Below are 19,199 nucleotides of genomic sequence, written 5' to 3' on the forward strand. Positions count from 1 at the left end.
TATTCCAATTGTGAATTAAGAATGTAACATCAAAAATCGATACATTACGGAAATATATATTCTATTCATCTATGAAACAGCTATAGAGACTTGTCTTGTAAACTTTTTTCGAAACATGTTTGTGTTTTGCATATATTACATCTTATTATTATATCACCCTTTCGTTTTCTTGCTCCATAACTTTGCCTGTCAAAAACAACCCTCGAATGGCGTCTTAATAGATGTGCAAATCATATATACCCCAAAACGAAAAACTCGTGCGCTTTCGCGCTAAAACATGCACACAAAACCCGTGCATTATACGCGCTAAACCATTACCATAATCTCTCTTCTAAATAACACGTATTCAACCATACTATAGCGTATTTATCAAACCGAGAATAATTTCATATACCTTTCCCATCCACATTAATAACACATGTGGTTATCAACACGTTTGGTCTTCTTTACTTTTAGACATGACTCAATGTTATCAACACGAGGAATACTGTTTCGTCAATTTAGCTCCTACCAAGACCAAAGACGTAAGGTTAATATTCTACAGTTTATGTCGTCTTCTTCCTAAAAGAAACAAAAAAAACAGCTTAATTTTCAAGTTCTCAGAAACGCAAGATTAAACTTGTTTTTGCCTCATTTAAGATCGTAGCGTAACACTACCATGTATGGGTGTCTTACAACAACAGAAGATGATAAAAAACATCATGAAATCTGAATTTAAATAATGCATTTAAATCTATGATCGGGTATTATTGGCGTTAAGAAAATATAGTTTTTATGCTTATTTACTTTTTTACACTGTTCGCCTATTTTAACCGAAAATCTTTAGGCGTTCAAGAATAAACATTCATTTACATTTTTTTTGCTTGCGTATGAAGAAACAAATCTCGCTACCGGATACATGACAAAAACAAAATCCGTGAATCTACGGTAGTCGCGACTTTAGATGAGTTGACGTTATATGTCACATAATAAACCCGGAAAAACATAGTCAGATTAATAACCATTTTAATTTTAAATCTAACACTATCTTCTATATTATAAACAGAGAAAACATCAACACCTGATTCCACGCAACCCCGATCAAATACATTCCTGCTTGGCATTGACAACGCTGGTCGAAACAAGAGCGTTTATGGCGCCGCCATATTTGATGAGATGGAACTCTGGGAAGGGTCACGTGACTATCTTATGTCATTCGGATACATTCAGAGGGGTAGGTTACTACCATATTTACATAATACATTAGTGAATATTAATAGAAAAATGAAAGCCCAATAGCATTATCATGAGTTAATGTTTCGTTATCCTCGGCTAGAATTTTGTTCAAAGAAAGTGACATAGTATCTGTAGGAAATATGTCGATACACAAACCACAAAAAATAATATTTAAACAAAACACGATTGGGTAACACGTCAAATTAACTAGTCGGTATTCTTGATTTTTAAATCCTTTAACATGAGGCTAAAATGTTCTCAATAGTTCAATAATTATTCAATGTTTCGATGGCAATAAAAACATACATGTTTTTAATACAGTTGATGTGTGATAATTATAATCAACACGCGACAAAATGTGAATTGGTATGAGTTAGTTTAGTGCAATTATATTACAGGCAAGCCGGACCATTTTGTCATCAGTATGGATTCTATAGTTGACGGTGGAAGACGTCTTGAACAGGCGTCCTTACGCATTATGCTTTACGGATATCCATTGCTAGAAAACGGCGTTGTAAAAAGTGCGCTCAAGCTTGACGGCAACCAACAATATGTTGATATCGGTACAAACAATGACGTTTGCTTGGGCAATCTTGACCATTGTAAGTTTGGGATTTCAATTTTCTTTTGGCTTAACATAGAAAGGTACAATTACAACATGTACATTCTATCAACTGGAAAGGATGGTGTTCAGATATTTAGCAACCAGGGGCTCATCTATTTCACCATAAACCACATGCAACATTCGTGGAGATTAGGAATACCGAACGTATCAGAAAAGGAATGGCATTTCTTTGAACTCTCGTGGCACCCGGATTTCGGAATGGATCTGTTTATAGACTACGATCAGCAATATCACGCGGACTCCCGCGTTATACCGGAAACCTCGAGATCTGACGACAGCCATTTTTACGTTGGCCGACCGAATCCAACCGATGTCAGAGGTCAAAGTTATAGCTATGGGAACATGGCTATAGACGAGCTGGAAGTGTGGTATGCCAGGAGAAGCTATCTGATCGCATTTAATCACCTTCTTCGCGGTAAGTAAAGCATGATTGATTGGTTCTCGCACTGCTTTTTTGGGGTCATGAGGGTACCATACTTAAATACTTACTCACGAAAAATGTCACCAAGGAAACTTGGCACAGTGATAACAGCATTCGTTTTAGTAAAATGTGTTAATTCTGTGCGCGCTTATTAAAATTTGGAATCAATCTCAAAGACAGCATATGATGTTAATCGAATATGCGATGCCTTTTTGATAGTTGGTATTGGCAATGTCGTTCAAATATTTACGCGTATGATTTAATCCAATATTTTATCAACAATACAATTATCTTTTAAAAAAACATATTCTTGATGATAACATTAATGATGGCGTGTAAATTAAGTTGTCTATCGTTATTTGATTTCATCATATACTTAACCTATTTTGTGCGAATATGGTTGATCATTTTGCATTAAGATTTAACCATTGCACAGTATCATACAATTGGTCCGTTTCTGTGAAAAAGGGGTGTAAAGTTTCTTCCCAGATTAGCCAATGAAGTCTGTACAGGCTAATCAGGGACGACACTTTCCGCTTTTATATTTTTCGTTTCAAGAAAGTCTCTTCTTAGCAAAATTCAGGCTTAGGCGAGAAGTGTCGTCCCTGATAAGCCTGTGCTAATCTGAGACGACCCTACGCACATGCTTTAAACCCCTTTGCACAGTATCATTAAATTATAATCAGTAGTATTGTATTTGTAATTATGCACATAAAGTTTTGTTTGTTATGTCACATATACTCGTACACTGATTTTGTTCATGTAATCTGTTTTGAAGTTTTAAGAGCACGAGTCGCATGGTTTAGTGGCAGTTTTATGTTAGAAGTTTAAGGCTATTGTTACATGGAAACGTGAATTGTGCAAATGTTGTCTGCATAGACACCGTTCTGGTTAGTTACCAGCTTAGTTAGTAGCTTTTATATGCTTGCTTGTTATTGTATATTATATTAACAACCTCAACGCATGTCACGACAGACAGTTCCAAACTAAATTGCGTATAAATAACGAGTTACTGTCTTATTATTTCTCGAAATAGGGAGGGTATTAGGCTTTATAAGCTAAAACAATATCAGCATATGTCTGAACCCTGTTGTGTACAATGTGTCAATAAGTTGAAGCAAACCAGGGTTGTTTTGTTAACCTGACATATATCAGCAAACATATAAACCAATTCAAACTAATAAGCTAATTATATTTAAGCTATTCCATGAAGTAACGCAATTTAAAATTATCTTCAAACTTTAACCATTTGTTGTTGTTTTTACTAATACATGCTTTTTATCAGCTTTGCCCTGGTCATTTTTGGCACTGATTATGAAATAAGGAGGAAGATTTCGTTATCATAAATCCGTCTTATGAAGCATGACGGGGAATATTTACATTAAACACTGTTTTCCTGCAATCATGAATGTTATTTATAAGCAAGAACACGGTTGCCTATTTCATTAAGTTTATGCATTTTGTTAGTAATGTTCACATAACTTGTCCATTACTACAAACGCCTATTTGTTAGCGTATAACTTAAGCAATAACGTAAACTTGTCGTTAGATAAGATATATGATACTAGTTAGTTTACAATGTATTTCTATATGCGTTTTTGAACGATGCATGTTGTTTATTAACTTATGAAGCACGAGAAGTTCTCTTCTTACTTTGCCTAGCCAAGTATCATTTCATAATAACGTGTCATTCAACCGCAGGAAGTCACGGCTTAGTTGTAACATCATACAATACGCATTGTTTCTGATTAATTGAGTCGTGGTCTGAGAAAACTGGGTATAATGCATATGCGTACAGTGTCGTCCCAGATTAGCCTGTGCAGTCCGCACAGACTAATCATGGACGACACTTTCCGCTTTTATGACATTTTTCGTTTAAATGAAGTCTCTTTTTAGCAACAATCCAATTTAGGCGGAAAGAGTCGTCCCTGATTAGCCTTTGCGGACTGCACAGGCTAATCTGGGACGACCCTTTACGCACATGCATTATGCCCAGTTTCTCAGAACACGACTCATTTCATGATAGAGTGCCATTAAACCGCACGAAGTCGCGGCTCAGTTGTAACATCATAAAATACACATTCTGTCTGTTTAATTCATTTAACTTGATTTGTGTTTACTATTCAATTTTGTTTCCAAACGTAAAAGAAACTATTAAAGCAGCCATGGATGCGCAAGCAATAGACCGCAAGAGAATTTTGTTAAACAAAGTTCAACATTATCTGATGAACAATTGTACAGTTTAGAAAAGAACATCATATAGTTCAATGTTGTGCTTACTAACGTAACGCATGGTTAAATGTATTTTTAATATCTGCAAAACTTGATGACCAACCCGTTATAACATGATAAAGCATTAAAATATGATGTGCAGTATCAGTTCAATTATGCAAAAAAATAGCACATTCATTCACAAATTGCTGAGGATATTTACTTTATTTAATTATTAACGATTTCGTGTGTACACATAATTAGATTTTTTATGCTCCCCCAAATTTATTTTGGGGGGAGCATATAGTCGCCGCTTCGTCTGTCCGTCCGTGTATCCGTGTGTCCGTCCGTCCGTGTACAATTTTTGTCCGGGCTATTTCTCAGCAACTAATGACCGGAATTCAATGAAACTTTATGAGAAGCTTCACTACCAAGAGGAGATGTGCATATTATCAGCGGGTTCTGGTCGGATGATTTTTCACATAGTTATGGCCCTTTGAAAATTTCTATTAAAAAATTCTTGTCCCCCCAACTTCTGTGCCCTCAAGACGTTTCCTTTTATCTGAATATATAGTGCAATATTGTGACAAAAAAACTTTGTGGAGCATCATCCGTCTCCGACGGTTTCTTGTTTAATATCTTATTAGAATGGTGTTTTAAAGTTACAACTTAAAATATATACGTTTACCAATCTGATATATGGCAATTTCTCTACGCTGCTAGTTCTTAAAAATATTGCGCATACATAGTACCGGTATGTGTTGTGTAACCGTTAGGATGCCCAACACGACCACCCATATGTTTAATTCGCCACATTCCAAACTTCAAGAATCAACGAAATATGTGTTATGTAATAGGATATATCCGATAACTATACTATTAAGTATCAACTGAGCTTTTGTAGTATGATTTATATTGCCCTTGACCTTCTTTCAGTTTTCAGTTTTCATGGATGAATGACTTGACTTACGTTAGGTGAGCTACTCTTTCCTTTCTGTTCGCCTTTCTCTTTACTATACATGTGTATAAAAACTGCATTTATTCTTCTTTCTGCAATTATATTTATGCAATTTCATGGCGTCTTTTTTTTTAAGTAACTTATAAAATCTCATGCCGAGACTTAAGTTAGTTTTATAATATACATGTACAAAATACCCGACAGTAAAGATGTCTCATTTATCAAAACTGTCTTCTCCGTGATCGCCAGTTGAAACGCTTTAATAACGATTCGTGCTCATCAGAACAGGTTACATGTTCATAATGTCGTGGGTATTTAGTTATTAACTGAAACTGTAAAATATATGTCAGTTATTCAGTGCTGTTACGACGACCAACATGTGTTATATATCCATCACAGATCACGTGGGTTATGAGTCATTCTCCATGGAAACGGCATTGAACGACACCGTGTATCACCCTCGTTATCGTGTCACTCTAGAACGAGGATCCAGTTTGGTACCCGGTCCCGTCGGCAACGCGGTCTCTTTGCGGGGACAAGGCGACTACGTCGATTTAGGGAACCATATGGACAAGTGCTTTGCGAACATAGACCTATGCAATCACGGGTTGACGATTTCAATGCTTCTGAAGCCGGAAAGTTTGAAAAGCGACCAGTACTTTTTGGCGGGACCGACGTATTCGTTATACTTGAAGAAGGGGAAATTAATTGCTGAATTTCATTCTGAAGGGAAAGTATGGAACGTGACCTCAGATAAATTAAATGTTAACACCTGGAATAACATCGTGTTGTCATGGGAACGCGACTCTGGATTAGAAATATATCTTGACGGCAAACTGATAAGCAGAAACAGTGCGCCATTCGACGTTAACATGAACGATGCGTCGGGAACCGGAAATGTGTACATTGGGAAGTCCTCGGACAGTACCGTCGCCGGCACTGCTGAGATGATGGCGGATGAAGTACAATTTTGGCACGCCAGTCTTGATGCATTAAAGCTGAGAGGATTATACCAAGGTTTTTAAGATTTGTATTCGGATTTGACCCGAGTCATGCGGAAATTGGTCTTATGTCATATGCTACCAGCGTAGCTCCACACCAAACTGTGCGTAAGCGCGGGTGAATCAGACACTGCGCTGTCCGCTTCAGGTTTCTTGGTCTCATAAGCGAACATGGTAGCTCCAGACCAGACTGTGCACACTGCGCGACTTTGCGGGCTTGACGGGAGCTCAGCTGGCCGCAAATTGCATAAAACCCACTTTCGCACGAAGTTCGTCATTTACGTTATTTCGATATTGTCGATGGGCTTGTTCTTAATATCATCACTGAAATGAGGAACACTGAATATTTGTATAAACCATTGCATATTATTTCTCTTTACAGCGATTGTATTATATGGAAATCACATACACGACAGACTCTTTTCTTTGTATTGTATACATATGAGTCGCGTTCTGAAAAAACTTGGCTAAATGAACGTGCGTAAAGTATCGTCCCAGATTAGCCTGTGCAGTCCGCACAGGCTAATCAGGGACGACACTTTCCGCTTAAATTTGATTTTTGCTAATAAGAGACTTCATTTAAACGAAAAATGTCATAAAAGCGGAAAGTGTCGTCCCTGATTAGCCTGTGTGGACTGCACACGCTAATCTGGAACGACACTTTTCGCACATGCATTTTGTCCAGTTTTCTTAGAACGCGACACATATAAGTAGAAGTAACATTTTACTTGTGCAGTTAGGACAGTTGATGTGTGACAGCACTAACAAAAGAAGAATTCAATCTTATATAAAACCAACAGAAGTCATGTATCTGTTATGCATATCTGTAACATCACTCCGCTTTAACTATTGTCAGTGATTTAAATTCCATTAACAGGTATAGACACTCGCAATCACTTCGCTAAAACAAATCGAAATATTAAAAGAAAATCGTGTATAAAATATTAACCTAACACAAGTTCATTAGTACTGACAAAGCCCCATAACTCTTCTAAACAGGGCCTGTACAGGAGATAATCCAGTTCAGCAAGATGCCCCCTAGCGGCGTCTTGTCGCAGACCGGAAGGAGAATCAGCCTGAAGGGTGGCGCTACGTTGGTTCAAGGGCTGAAGGCACAAGCAGTGAGGTGTGTTAAACTAAAAATGGCGGGGTTGGGCGGAATGGCGGCGTTAGGGTGGTTTCCCTCTATTGTTTATCCTTACCATCTTATACCATGTACCATCCATTCCTTTTTCCATACCCAATCCTTTTTAAAAACGTCGCACTTTTGTCCTGTTCTTGTAAATACAGACACATATAAATGTGTTATTATTGGCTATGGACGTCTCTATATGGACGAAACAGTATAAAGTGGCTTTTACTTAAAAAAAAAATAGTTGTCAACGAGCAACATATTTCATGGAATGCATGTTGAATGATTGCATACACGTTTTTAAGTGGAAACAGCAGCTTTAATCCATTTATGCCTAGTGGACTCTCCCATCCTTTATAATTGGATAAATTTATTTCCAAAGTCTAGTTTATTTATTTCTATATTTTAAATATTTCTTACAGAAATTCCTTTAAACAAACAGCGCAGACCCTGATGAGACGCCGCATCATGCGGCGTCTCATCTGGGTCTACGCTGTTTGCCAATGCCTTTTTCCTAGACGCTAGGCATACATAGGTTAAGTCATTTGCAATGTATACAAACTATACCATTTTACGATTTTTCATGTAAAAAGATCTCCTTGCTCCTAAGCATGTTGTGTTCCCGCTAAATCCTTAGCTGAAACGCTATATACACATAATATTGATAAATACAAATACTAAATCAGTATGAAGTTGTGTTAATAAATATAAATAATTGAACATTTAACAACTGGACGAAGATGAGATTTTAACTGACGCGGGAAGAATACAATGGATACCCGGTCTATCGCGTTTGCCTTTCGGCAAAAACGCCTATTATTTTGAATCAATATCTGTTCTAATGTACGATTATTTGATTAAAAATAAGTAGTATTATAATATTGAGTCCAAATAAAGTATTATGCTAACATAATTTATTGGGTTTTAATTTATTTTGTTTGACTAAATTTATAATGGGCTTAAAAATAATCCAGTGTATATCGCTGCAATCAAGCAAATACAAGATCAAGATATTTGATTGTAAAGTTCATCTTGATTTTCAGGCTTAATGGCACTCGTCAGTTCATCGACATGGGCGAAAATCTCACGTGCAACGGTGACCTTGACAACTGTCGCCATGGTTTCACACTGCGCTTCGCCACCAAACCGGAGCGTCTCACCAACAACATGTACTTCCTTGACAGCTACCCTCTGTCAGTCTTCTACAGGTAAACATAACTGCCCCTCTCCATGTTTTACAGGTAAATTCAACAGTCATCCTCTTCGTTTTTACATAAAATTTCATAGTTTGCCCATTTGTGTGTTCTCGGTTGTAAAAATCAGTGCTCATTTCCGTTTTCTACACGTAGATAAAACAGTTTTTGCTTAGCGCCGGAAAATAATTCGCTTAAAAAGTTCATGGAAAATGCCCGTTTTGTTCATTTAATAATAAAAATTATCCTTCATACATTCCTTATTTCATCTTCATTTTTGTTTCCACTCATACTTTCATTCTTTGCAAATGACATCGCATTGACTTAATAGATCTAATATAATTTGCAATAAACCCAATATTATTTTCAGTTGAAATACAATAACTTAATATATTTAGTAGTAAACACGCGATCGTATGTTCATGATATTATCGCATACAATTATTTACGTCAAACTGAACTCTGAAGGCGTTTGGGGTTAGAAAAATAAACACAGCTATCGAACTATTTTAATGAATTTGTCATGTCCTAATTTTGAAGTGTATTCAATGGGGCTCGAAATAAAATAACATAATCCTAGTGAGTGTTTAATCACTGTTAAAGCGAAATTACTTGTGAGTAATTTTGTTAAAAACAAGTTATATGAATTTGCTTACCTAACTACTTAATAAAACACTAGTTCTACCCGAGTACCCCACATTGTATGACGGTTTGTGTGCTTTATAACTGAACAGTCTATATTGATTCTTTACATCTCTGTTTCAGAGATGGTCGATTGTACGCAACGGTGCGGGCAGGCCGGAAGTCGTGGACGGTGGCGGCTCCAGGGTTCAAGGCGGGGGAGTGGCAGACCGTAGACGTATCTTGGCACCCGGAAATAGGTAATGGACGGAGAGACACTGGCGCCTCTGCGACATGAGGCTCAGAGATATTGTCGTTTGCCAATACAAAGGTTATTGTACATATGATCAGAGACCTATAAAATACATGTATTTTATAAGTCTTTGATATGATACGTACCTTAGTTTAGCCGAGTTTTAGTTCGATAGCGCAAAAAATGATAGTGTGGCCTGTTATAACAACCAAACAACAAACGGTGTACACAAATCTACAGATAACTGCACCATCACGATGATTTTGGAGTTGTTGCGATTATTATAGTTTGTCTAACCGATTTTTATTATGCATTTTTGATGACGAATTTTAGGGAATAAATAATAAGTTTTATCTCTTTTTAATATGGATCGTCATCATCGTTATCATCGTCATCAGTATTACATCAGTGTCGATCGTAATCGTCCTAATCACCATTGTTATGTTAACAAGCGCCCTCGTATGTTTACACTTCTATAATTCACAAGTATACTACGCTTACGAATATCTGAATGTTGTTCGTATTCAATGCACTGATGGTATCAATATACAAAAATCAAACGCTGTATGCATGACCCTACCGTTCACTTCTACTGTCTACTTCCGTTTCCGGTCAGGTCTGACGTTGCTAGCCAACCAGCGCGAGGTGGCTGCGCACAAGACCCACGGCACGGACATTGACCCCGTGTACGACTACGACCGTAACACGCTGTTCGGGCGAGCCATGTCTGATATGAAGACCGACAGGTAAGCCGGAGAATTTAATTGAACCTCGCTCTGTGAAAATGGGGCTTAATGCATGTGCGTAAAGTGTCGTCCCAGATTTGCCAGTGCAGTCCGACACATTCCGTCTAAACGGGATTTTTGTCAGGAACAGTCTTCCATTCAACGAAAAATACAATAACAGCAGAGTCGTCCCTGATTAGCCTGTGCGGACTGTACAGCCTAATCCGAAACGACACTGTTATTACATGCATTAACCCATTTATGCCTAGCGACTCAAAAAAAGGCCTTGGCAAACAGCGTAGACCCAGATGAGACGCCGCATGATGCGGCGTCTCATCAGGGTCTGCGCTGTTTGCTTACAGGAATTTATTTAAGAAATATTCTAAATATATAAATAAATATACTAGACATCCCTAAGTTTGGAAATAAATTGATCCAACTTAGAAGGACGGGAGAGTCCACTAGACATAAATGGGTTAAACCGTATGTTCACAGAGCGAGGCTTATTATTAAAATAGAAATATTGCAACACTAGAGACAACATAATATAGAACAATACTGTAAAACCAAAACGACACATAAACTATTAAATCTTGGGACACCGACGTATAACGGTTAATTCAAAGCAATCGGTGAAGGGGGTTAAACCGAGTAAAATGTTTGTTAAACCTCACTCCTAACCCTGCTGACATAATCACACAAAATACAAGTGAATGTTAATAATAGAAACCTAAGATTTTGATTCAAATTAAAAGCAAACAAAAGATACAAGTGTATATAAACACCGATTTGGAGCTTATTTGCATTGGAATTACAACGGAGAGGCATTTTTAAACCATAAATTTATGTTATTCATAGTTGAAACAAATTTTAAACGAGTCAAACGTTAATCGACGAGGGTGTGAAACGAACCCGCGCGGGGAGAACCCAATGGATTACTTGTTCGCCTAAACCATTCGGCGAACGGTAGTATTAAATATTTGGAAAAAAATAACTCGACGAGGATGAGATTCGAACTCACGCGGGGAGACCCCAATGCATTAGCAGTGCATCGCCTTAACCACTCGGCCACCTCGTCTGATATCGTTTATTTAGAGTTAAAGTATAAATATTTAGAACAATTGAACAGATTATAATATACATGTATGTTGATCGTTTATCTACGAGGATAAGACTCAAACTAACAAACGAATAAGCAGTCCATCGCCGTAATCACTCGGCCACCTCGTCTGCTTGATTGATCTGAGCTACTGTGAATAAAAGTTTAAAACAAATGTAAATAATACCATGTTTTAAAAGAACACGACGAGAATGAGATTCTAACTCACGCGGGGAAACCTCGATGGATTAGCAGACATTAGCCTTGACCACTCGGCAACCACGCCTATTACTAGTATGTATCATAACATACATAGCAACTAAGTACAATTAATTGTTTCAGAAATGAATTGTCTTAGCCACTCGGCCACATCGACCGCCGCATTTCAATACATTTTAAATTATTTTTAATCATTGACATTTAAAATCAAATGTTATAATAAAATGTTTTCAAAATAAATCGACGAGTATGTGATTCAAATTCACGCGGGTATTCCAAAATGGTTTAGCATTCCATCGCCTTAACCACTCGGCCACCACGTCTATATGATTGCTCTTAACGTTTCAGACTTCACCTATAACACAAATGAGTCGAAAAAGCGAGTAAAATGTTTAACAACTAAACGAAGAGGGTCAGATTAAAACTCACATGCATCGCCTTAACCACTCGGCCAACTCGTCTGATTTCATCCGTTGAATTTGTGACATTTACATGTATATGTACACATATATAAATTGATTATTAATGAAAAATATCACGACGAGGATGAGATTCGAACTCACGCGGGGAGACCCCAATGCATTAGCAGTGCATCGCCTTAACCACTCGGCCACCTCGTCTACTTGATGTGCGGTAGTGGATCGTTGAGCTTAGTTCAATATTATCAGATTATCATTTTGTTGTCCAAATTTAATGACAAGGTTAGCACCTTTTTTAAACCTCTTGAAAATGCGCAAACTATTTTATCAAATAAGAAAGAATGAAGCACACATCAAATGGGATATATCTACAGTATGCTCAAAGGATTCAGGCATCATGCATTTAAATCACATAGGTCTATAGTTCACAATGTTTGTAGTTTCACGTAAAAATTCGTTCTGAGTAAGAACATGGCAATACAAATAAAGTATGTGATTCAATTTGTATATGATTTCAGGTTTTCACAATCGCTTACTTCATTTGACACTTCGAGTTTTTTATTGAGTTTAAGACCGTATTTCATGTAACTTTGTTTATATTTACTATTTCTTTAGTCTTGTTAAACATTCTGTTTTGATAATTGCCATCTGTGAACGGTAAACGTCATTAATATACTAAGATTATGATACCATGACTGATGGTGAAAAATGGCCATAGTGCACCACGCGAGACAAACACATATATTATGTACACGAACCCTCATAAGTGATTGTTTCACTTCAATAAAATTTATCACATCACGGAACAAAACAAAAAGCACAAAACGTCGCGTTTGATTTAAAATTCGATCGATTTTTCCTAAAATAAAGTATTCAATCGATAAAGTTTTTATTCGTCTTAATTTGAAACTACCGCAAAACAGTGCTGGTATTTGAACACATGTTGCGTCCATTAATATACATACCTGTTTAAATCCTTCAAAAAGTCGCATTAAACAATATAAATCGACGAGAATAAGATTCGAAATCTCGAGGGGAAACCTCCGTTGTCTGGTTCACTATTACATTTACCACTCGGCCACCCCCTTTGTTCGATCCATGAAATGTAATACATTTGCATTGGAAACAAATGTTCCGTGTAAAAAAAATATATAACATAAGCGACGAGGATGAAATAAAAACGCACGCGGTTGTACCCGAATGGATTTGGATCATATCGCCTTAATCACTCTGCCGCCTCGTCTTATTGAAAGCATTGAATATCTTAGAATAAGTATAAAACATTTGTGTATATTAAACGAATAAAATGTTTTAAAAGTGAACGATGATAATCAGATTCAAGCTCAAGCGGCGAGACGCAAATCTATTCAGCCAATTGCCTTAAACACTCGGCAATCTCGTCTTCTATATTTTGTTTAATTTTAAGGTCTTAACATTTGAAACCAATCAGTCGAAAAAAATGTTTGGAACGTTTTTCGACGAAGTGGAGATTCAAACTCACGCGGAAAGACCCCAATGAGTTCGAAGTCGATCGCCAAACTAATCTGTAAACGTTGAATTAGCATCTATGCATTTACATTAAAAATAATGTATAGAAATAATGCATAAAAATAATCCGACGAGGATGAGATTCGAACTCACGCGGAGAGATCCCAATGCATTAGCAGTGCATAACCTTAACCACTCGGCCACCACGTCTTGCTGAAGTATATTGCGTTGATTGGTGAAGCTATTTAATTCATATCATTTGGCCACTGTTTTTGTCAAATTGAATAACAATTTATATTCCATTTAGTATCGACTTTACTTCATTTGAGTCTTTACGTTGTTTATTTACCGTACTTCATGTTACTTTGATTCTGTCTAAATTTACAATTTCTGCAGTCTTGTTTTGAATTCAGTATTGTATACGTCTTCATCGGATTTCTGTATCATTCATACAAACAGATTTTGATATCTGATGATAAAAACTGGTGTTAATGTATCAAGGAAGAATAAACACATTATTTAGACGAGTTCTTATAAGCGAGTGTTTCCCGTCGAAACATTTTTAAGTAACGATACACGGAACACAAAACGTATCATTAAATTGCGACGTTTTGTTTCTAAAATTAAGTATACCGAAATGGTACAGGCTAACCAGGGACGACACTTTCCGCCTAAACTGGATTTTTGCTAAGAATAGACTTTCTTTAAACGAAAAAAATCATAAAAGCGGAAAATGTCATCCCTGATTAGCCTGTTCGGACTGCACAGGCTAATCGGGGACGACACTTTACGCACATGCATTCAAACCCCTTTTCACAGAGTACGGCCCAAATGTGTTATGTAGACGAACCCTCGTAAGCGATTGTTTCTCTTCAATAGAATTTATCACATAATGAAACAAGAAGCATAAAACGTACCATTTCATTTACATTTCGATCGTTTGTTCCTAAAATAAAGTATTCAATCGATAAAGTGTTTATTCATGTTGATTTGAAACTACCGGAAAACAGTGCTTGTATTTGATCACATGTTGCGTCCATATCTATACACATCTCTATGTGAATTATTCAAATGGTCGCACGTATTTGAATCAAACATTATAAATAAAATGTTTTGAAAATATTATCGATGAGAATGAGATTCGAAATCGAGAGGCGAGAACCAAATTGTCTGGTTCACAATCACATTAACCACTCGGCCACCCCGTTTATTAAATCCATGAAATGTTATACATTCGCATTGGAAACAATATATATAAAACTAAATCGACGAGGAGGAGATATAAAAAGCGCACGCGGTTGTACCTGAATGGATTTGTATCCTATCGCCTTAACCACTCTGACGCCTCGTCTGATTGAAAGATTTGAAAATCTTATAATACAAGTATACAACATTTGTTAATATTAAACGAATAAAATGTTTTAAAACTGAACGAAGATGGCCAGATTCAAACTCACGCAGCGAGACGCCTATAGATTCAGCCAATCGACTTAACCACTCGGCCATCTCGTATTCTATGTTGTGTTAAATTTTAAGGTCTTAACATTTGAAACCAATGAGTACAAAAATTGCTTGGAACGTATTTCGACGAGGAGGAGATTCAAACTCACGCGGGTGGACCTCAATGGATTCGAAGTCCATCGCCTTAACGACTCGCCCAACTCATCTGTTTAGTCCAATTAGCTTCCAAGCATGAACATTAAACAAAGAGAAGGTAGAAATAATGCTTAAAAAATATCACGACGAGGATGAGATTCGAACTCACGCGGGGAGACCCAAATGCATTAGCAGTGCATCGCGTTAACCACTCGGCCACCTCGTCTACTGTTTGCCATAAGTTGATCGTTGAACTTAATTCAATAGTATCATTTTATCATTGTGTTTTCCAAATGAAATGATATACATTCGCATTTGCAACAGATGCTCCGTGTAAAAAATATATAATTATAAGGATGAGATAAAAACGTACGCGGTTGTTCCCGAATGGATTTGTATCCTATCGCCTTAACCACTCGGCCGCCTCGTCTTATTGAAAGCATTGAAAATCTGAGAATAACAGTATAAAACATTTGTGTATATTAAACGAATAAAATGTTTTTAAACTGAACAAAGAGGGTCAGATTCTAACTAACGCGGCGAGACGCCAATGCATTCAGACAATCGCCTTAACCACTCGGCCATCTCGTATTCTATATTTTGTTTAATTTAAAGGTCTTACAATTTGAAACCAATGCGTAGACAAAACAAATGTTTGGAACGTTTTTCGACGAGGAGGGGATTCAAACTTACGCGGGTGGTCCCCAATGAGTTCGAAGTCGATCGCCAAATTCATCTTTTATAGTCGTATTAGCTTCTATGCATTAACATTTAAAATAATATGTAGAAATAATTCTTAAAATTAAACCGACGAGGATGAGATTCGAACTCACGCGGGGAGACCCCAATGCATTAGCAGTGCATCGCCTTAACCACTCGGCCACCTCGTCTACTTGATGTGCAGTAGTGGATCGTTGAGCTTAGTTCAATATTATCAGTTTATCATTTTGTTGTACAAATTTAATGACAAGGTTAGCACCTTTTTTAAACCTCTCGAAAATGGGCAAACTATTTTATCAAATAAGAAAGAATGAAGCACACATAAAATGGTATATATCTACAGTATGCTCAAAGGATTCAGGCATCATGCATTTAAATCACATAGGTCGATAGTTCACAATGTTTGTAGTTTCACGTAAAAATTCGTTCTGAGTAAGAACATGGCAATACAAATAAAGTATGTGATTCAATTTGTATATGATTTCAGGTTTTCACAATCGCTTACTTCATTTGACACTTCTAGTTTTTTTATTGAGTTTAAGACCGTATTTCATGTAACTTTGTTTATATTTACTATTTCTTTAGTCTTGTTAAACATTCTGTTTTGATACCTGCCATCTGTGAACGGTAAACGTCATTAATATACTAAGATTATGATACCATGACTGATGGTGAAAAATGGCCATAGTGCACCACGCGAGACAAACACATATATTATGTACACGAACCCTCATAAGTGATTGTTTCACTTCAATAAAATTTATCACATCACGGAACAAAACAAAAAGCACAAAACGTCGCGTTTGATTTAAAATTCGATCGATTTTTCCTAAAATAAAGTATTCAATCGATAAAGTTTTTATTCGTCTTGATTTGAAACTACCGCAAAACAGTGCTGGTATTTGAACACATGTTGCGTCCATTTATATACATACCTGTTTAAATCCTTCAAAAAGTCGCATTAAACAATATAAATTGACGAGAATAAGATTCGAAATCTCGAGGGAAAACCCCCGTTGTCTGGTTCACTATTACATTTACCACTCGGCCACCCCCTTTGTTCGATCCATGAAATGTTATACATTTGCATTGGAAACAAATGTTCCGTGTAAAAAAAATATATAACATAAGCGACGAGGATGAAATAAAAACGCACGCGGTTGTACCCGAATGAATTTGGATCATATCGCCTTAATCACTCTGCCGTCTCGTCTGATTGAAAGCATTGAATATCTTAGAATAAGTATAAAACATTTGTGTATATTAAACGAATAAAATGTTTTAAAAGTGAACGATGATAATCAGATTCAAGCTCAAGCGGCGAGACGCAAATCTATTCAGCCAATTGCCTTAAACACTCGGCAATCTCGTCTTCTATATTTTGTTTAATTTTAAGGTCTTAACATTTGAAACCAATCAGTCGAAAAAAATGTTTGGAACGTTTTTCGACGAAGTGGAGATTCAAACTCACGCTGAAAGACCCCAATGAGTTCGAAGTCGATCGCCAAACTAATCTGTAAACGTTGAATTAGCATCTATGCATTTACATTTAAAATAATATATAGAAATAATGCATAAAAATAATCCGACGAGGATGAGATTCGAACTCACGCGGAGAGATCCCAATGCATTAGCAGTGCATCGCCTTAACCACTCGGCCACCACGTCTTGCTGAAGTATACTGCGTTGATTGGTGAAGCTATTTAATTCATATCATTTGGCCACTGTTTTTGTCAAATTGAATGACAATTTATATTCCATTTAGTATCGACTTTACTTAATTAGAGTCTTTACGTTGTTTTTTTACCGTACTTCATGTTACTTTGATTCTGTCTATATTTACAATTTCTGCAGTCTTGTTTTGCATTCAGTATTGTATACGTCTTCATCGGATTTCTGTATCATTCATACAAACAGATTTTGATATCTGATGATAAAAACTGGTGTTAATGTATCAAGGAAGAATAAACACATTATTTAGACGAGTTCTTATAAGCGAGTGTTTCCCGTCGAAACATTTTTAAGTAACGATACACGGAACACAAAACGTATCATTAAATTGCGACGTTTTGTTTCTAAAATTAAGTATACCGAAATGGTACAGGCTAACCAGGGACGACACTTTCCGCCTATACTGGATTTTTGCTAAGAATAGACTTTCTTTAAACGAAAAAAAATCATAAAAGCGGAAAATGTCATCCCTGATTAGCCTGTGCGGACTGCACAGGCTAATCGGGGACGACACTTTACGCACATGCATTCAAACCCCTTTTCACAGAGTACGGCCCAAATGTGTTATGTAGACGAACCCTCGTAAGCGATTGTTTCCCTTCAATAGAATTTATCACATAATGAAACAAGAAGCATAAAACGTATCATTTCATTTACATTTCGATCGTTTGTTCCTAAAATAAAGTATTCAATCGATAAAGTGTTTATTCATGTTGATTTGAAACTACCGGAAAACAGTGCTTGTATTTGATCACATGTTGCGTCCATATCTATACACATCTCTATGTGAATTATTCAAATGGTCGCACGTATTTGAATCAAACATTATAAATAAAATGTTTTGAAAATATTATCGATGAGAATGAGATTCGAAATCGAAAGGCGAGAAACAAATTGTCTGGTTCACAATCACATTAACCACTCGGCCACCCCGTTTATTAAATCCATGAAATGTTATACATTCGCATTGGAAACAATATATATAAAACTAAATCGACGAGGAGGAGATATAAAAAGCGCACGCGGTTGTACCTGAATGGATTTGTATCCTATCGCCTTAACCACTCTGCCGCCTCGTCTGATTGAAAGATTTGAAAATCTTATAATACAAGTATACAACATTTGTTAATATTAAACGAATAAAATGTTTTAAAACTGAACGAAGATGGCCAGATTCAAACTCACGCGGCGAGACGCCTATAGATTCAGCAATCGACTTAACCACTCGGCCATCTCGTATTCTATGTTGTGTTAAATTTTAAGGTCTAAAAGGGGCCTTTTCACAGATTTTGGCATTTTTTCACTTATTCATTAAATGCTTTATATTGATAAATGTAAACATTGGATTGTAAAAGCTTCAGTAAAAAATCAAGAATAAAATTAAAAAAAGGAAAAGAACATTGCACGGAGCAGGTTTCGAACCAGTGACCCCTGGAGTCCTGCCAGAGTCCTGAAGTAAAAACGCTTTAGCCTACTGAGCATTTCCGCCGAGTACACACATTGGACGTATTTTATACCTTATATAAGCAATCTTCGTTGTTTCACAAAATTTAACGACAAAAACAGAACTCT

At 36.7% G+C, this 19,199-nt stretch overlaps 1 protein-coding gene and 6 non-coding genes across 7 annotated transcripts in view; 1 reads left to right on the forward strand and 6 right to left on the reverse strand.

Annotated features, from left to right (window-relative positions):
- The window catches only part of LOC127847658 (uncharacterized), a 138,960-nt gene that overhangs the window by 55,359 nt on the left and 64,402 nt on the right, over positions 1-19,199 (forward strand). Inside the window, 7 exon segments of the mRNA XM_052379713.1 lie at positions 1,046-1,213; positions 1,614-2,255; positions 5,830-6,447; positions 7,431-7,557; positions 8,607-8,771; positions 9,522-9,637; positions 10,247-10,376. Of these exon segments, the coding sequence (XP_052235673.1) occupies positions 1,046-1,213; positions 1,614-2,255; positions 5,830-6,447; positions 7,431-7,557; positions 8,607-8,771; positions 9,522-9,637; positions 10,247-10,376 (1,966 nt within the window).
- Trnas-gcu (transfer RNA serine (anticodon GCU)) lies at positions 11,352-11,433 on the reverse strand. The gene has a single exon. It is a non-coding gene; the product is annotated as a tRNA-Ser (tRNA).
- Positions 12,212-12,293, reverse strand: Trnas-gcu (transfer RNA serine (anticodon GCU)). The gene has a single exon. It is a non-coding gene; the product is annotated as a tRNA-Ser (tRNA).
- On the reverse strand, positions 13,709-13,790 carry Trnas-gcu (transfer RNA serine (anticodon GCU)). The gene has a single exon. It is a non-coding gene; the product is annotated as a tRNA-Ser (tRNA).
- On the reverse strand, positions 15,321-15,402 carry Trnas-gcu (transfer RNA serine (anticodon GCU)). Its single transcript has one exon. It is a non-coding gene; the product is annotated as a tRNA-Ser (tRNA).
- Positions 15,985-16,066, reverse strand: Trnas-gcu (transfer RNA serine (anticodon GCU)). Its single transcript has one exon. It is a non-coding gene; the product is annotated as a tRNA-Ser (tRNA).
- On the reverse strand, positions 17,483-17,564 carry Trnas-gcu (transfer RNA serine (anticodon GCU)). The gene has a single exon. It is a non-coding gene; the product is annotated as a tRNA-Ser (tRNA).

This window comes from Dreissena polymorpha, chromosome 10 (assembly GCF_020536995.1).
Source record: "Dreissena polymorpha isolate Duluth1 chromosome 10, UMN_Dpol_1.0, whole genome shotgun sequence".
Taxonomy (NCBI): Eukaryota; Metazoa; Mollusca; class Bivalvia; order Myida; family Dreissenidae; genus Dreissena; species Dreissena polymorpha.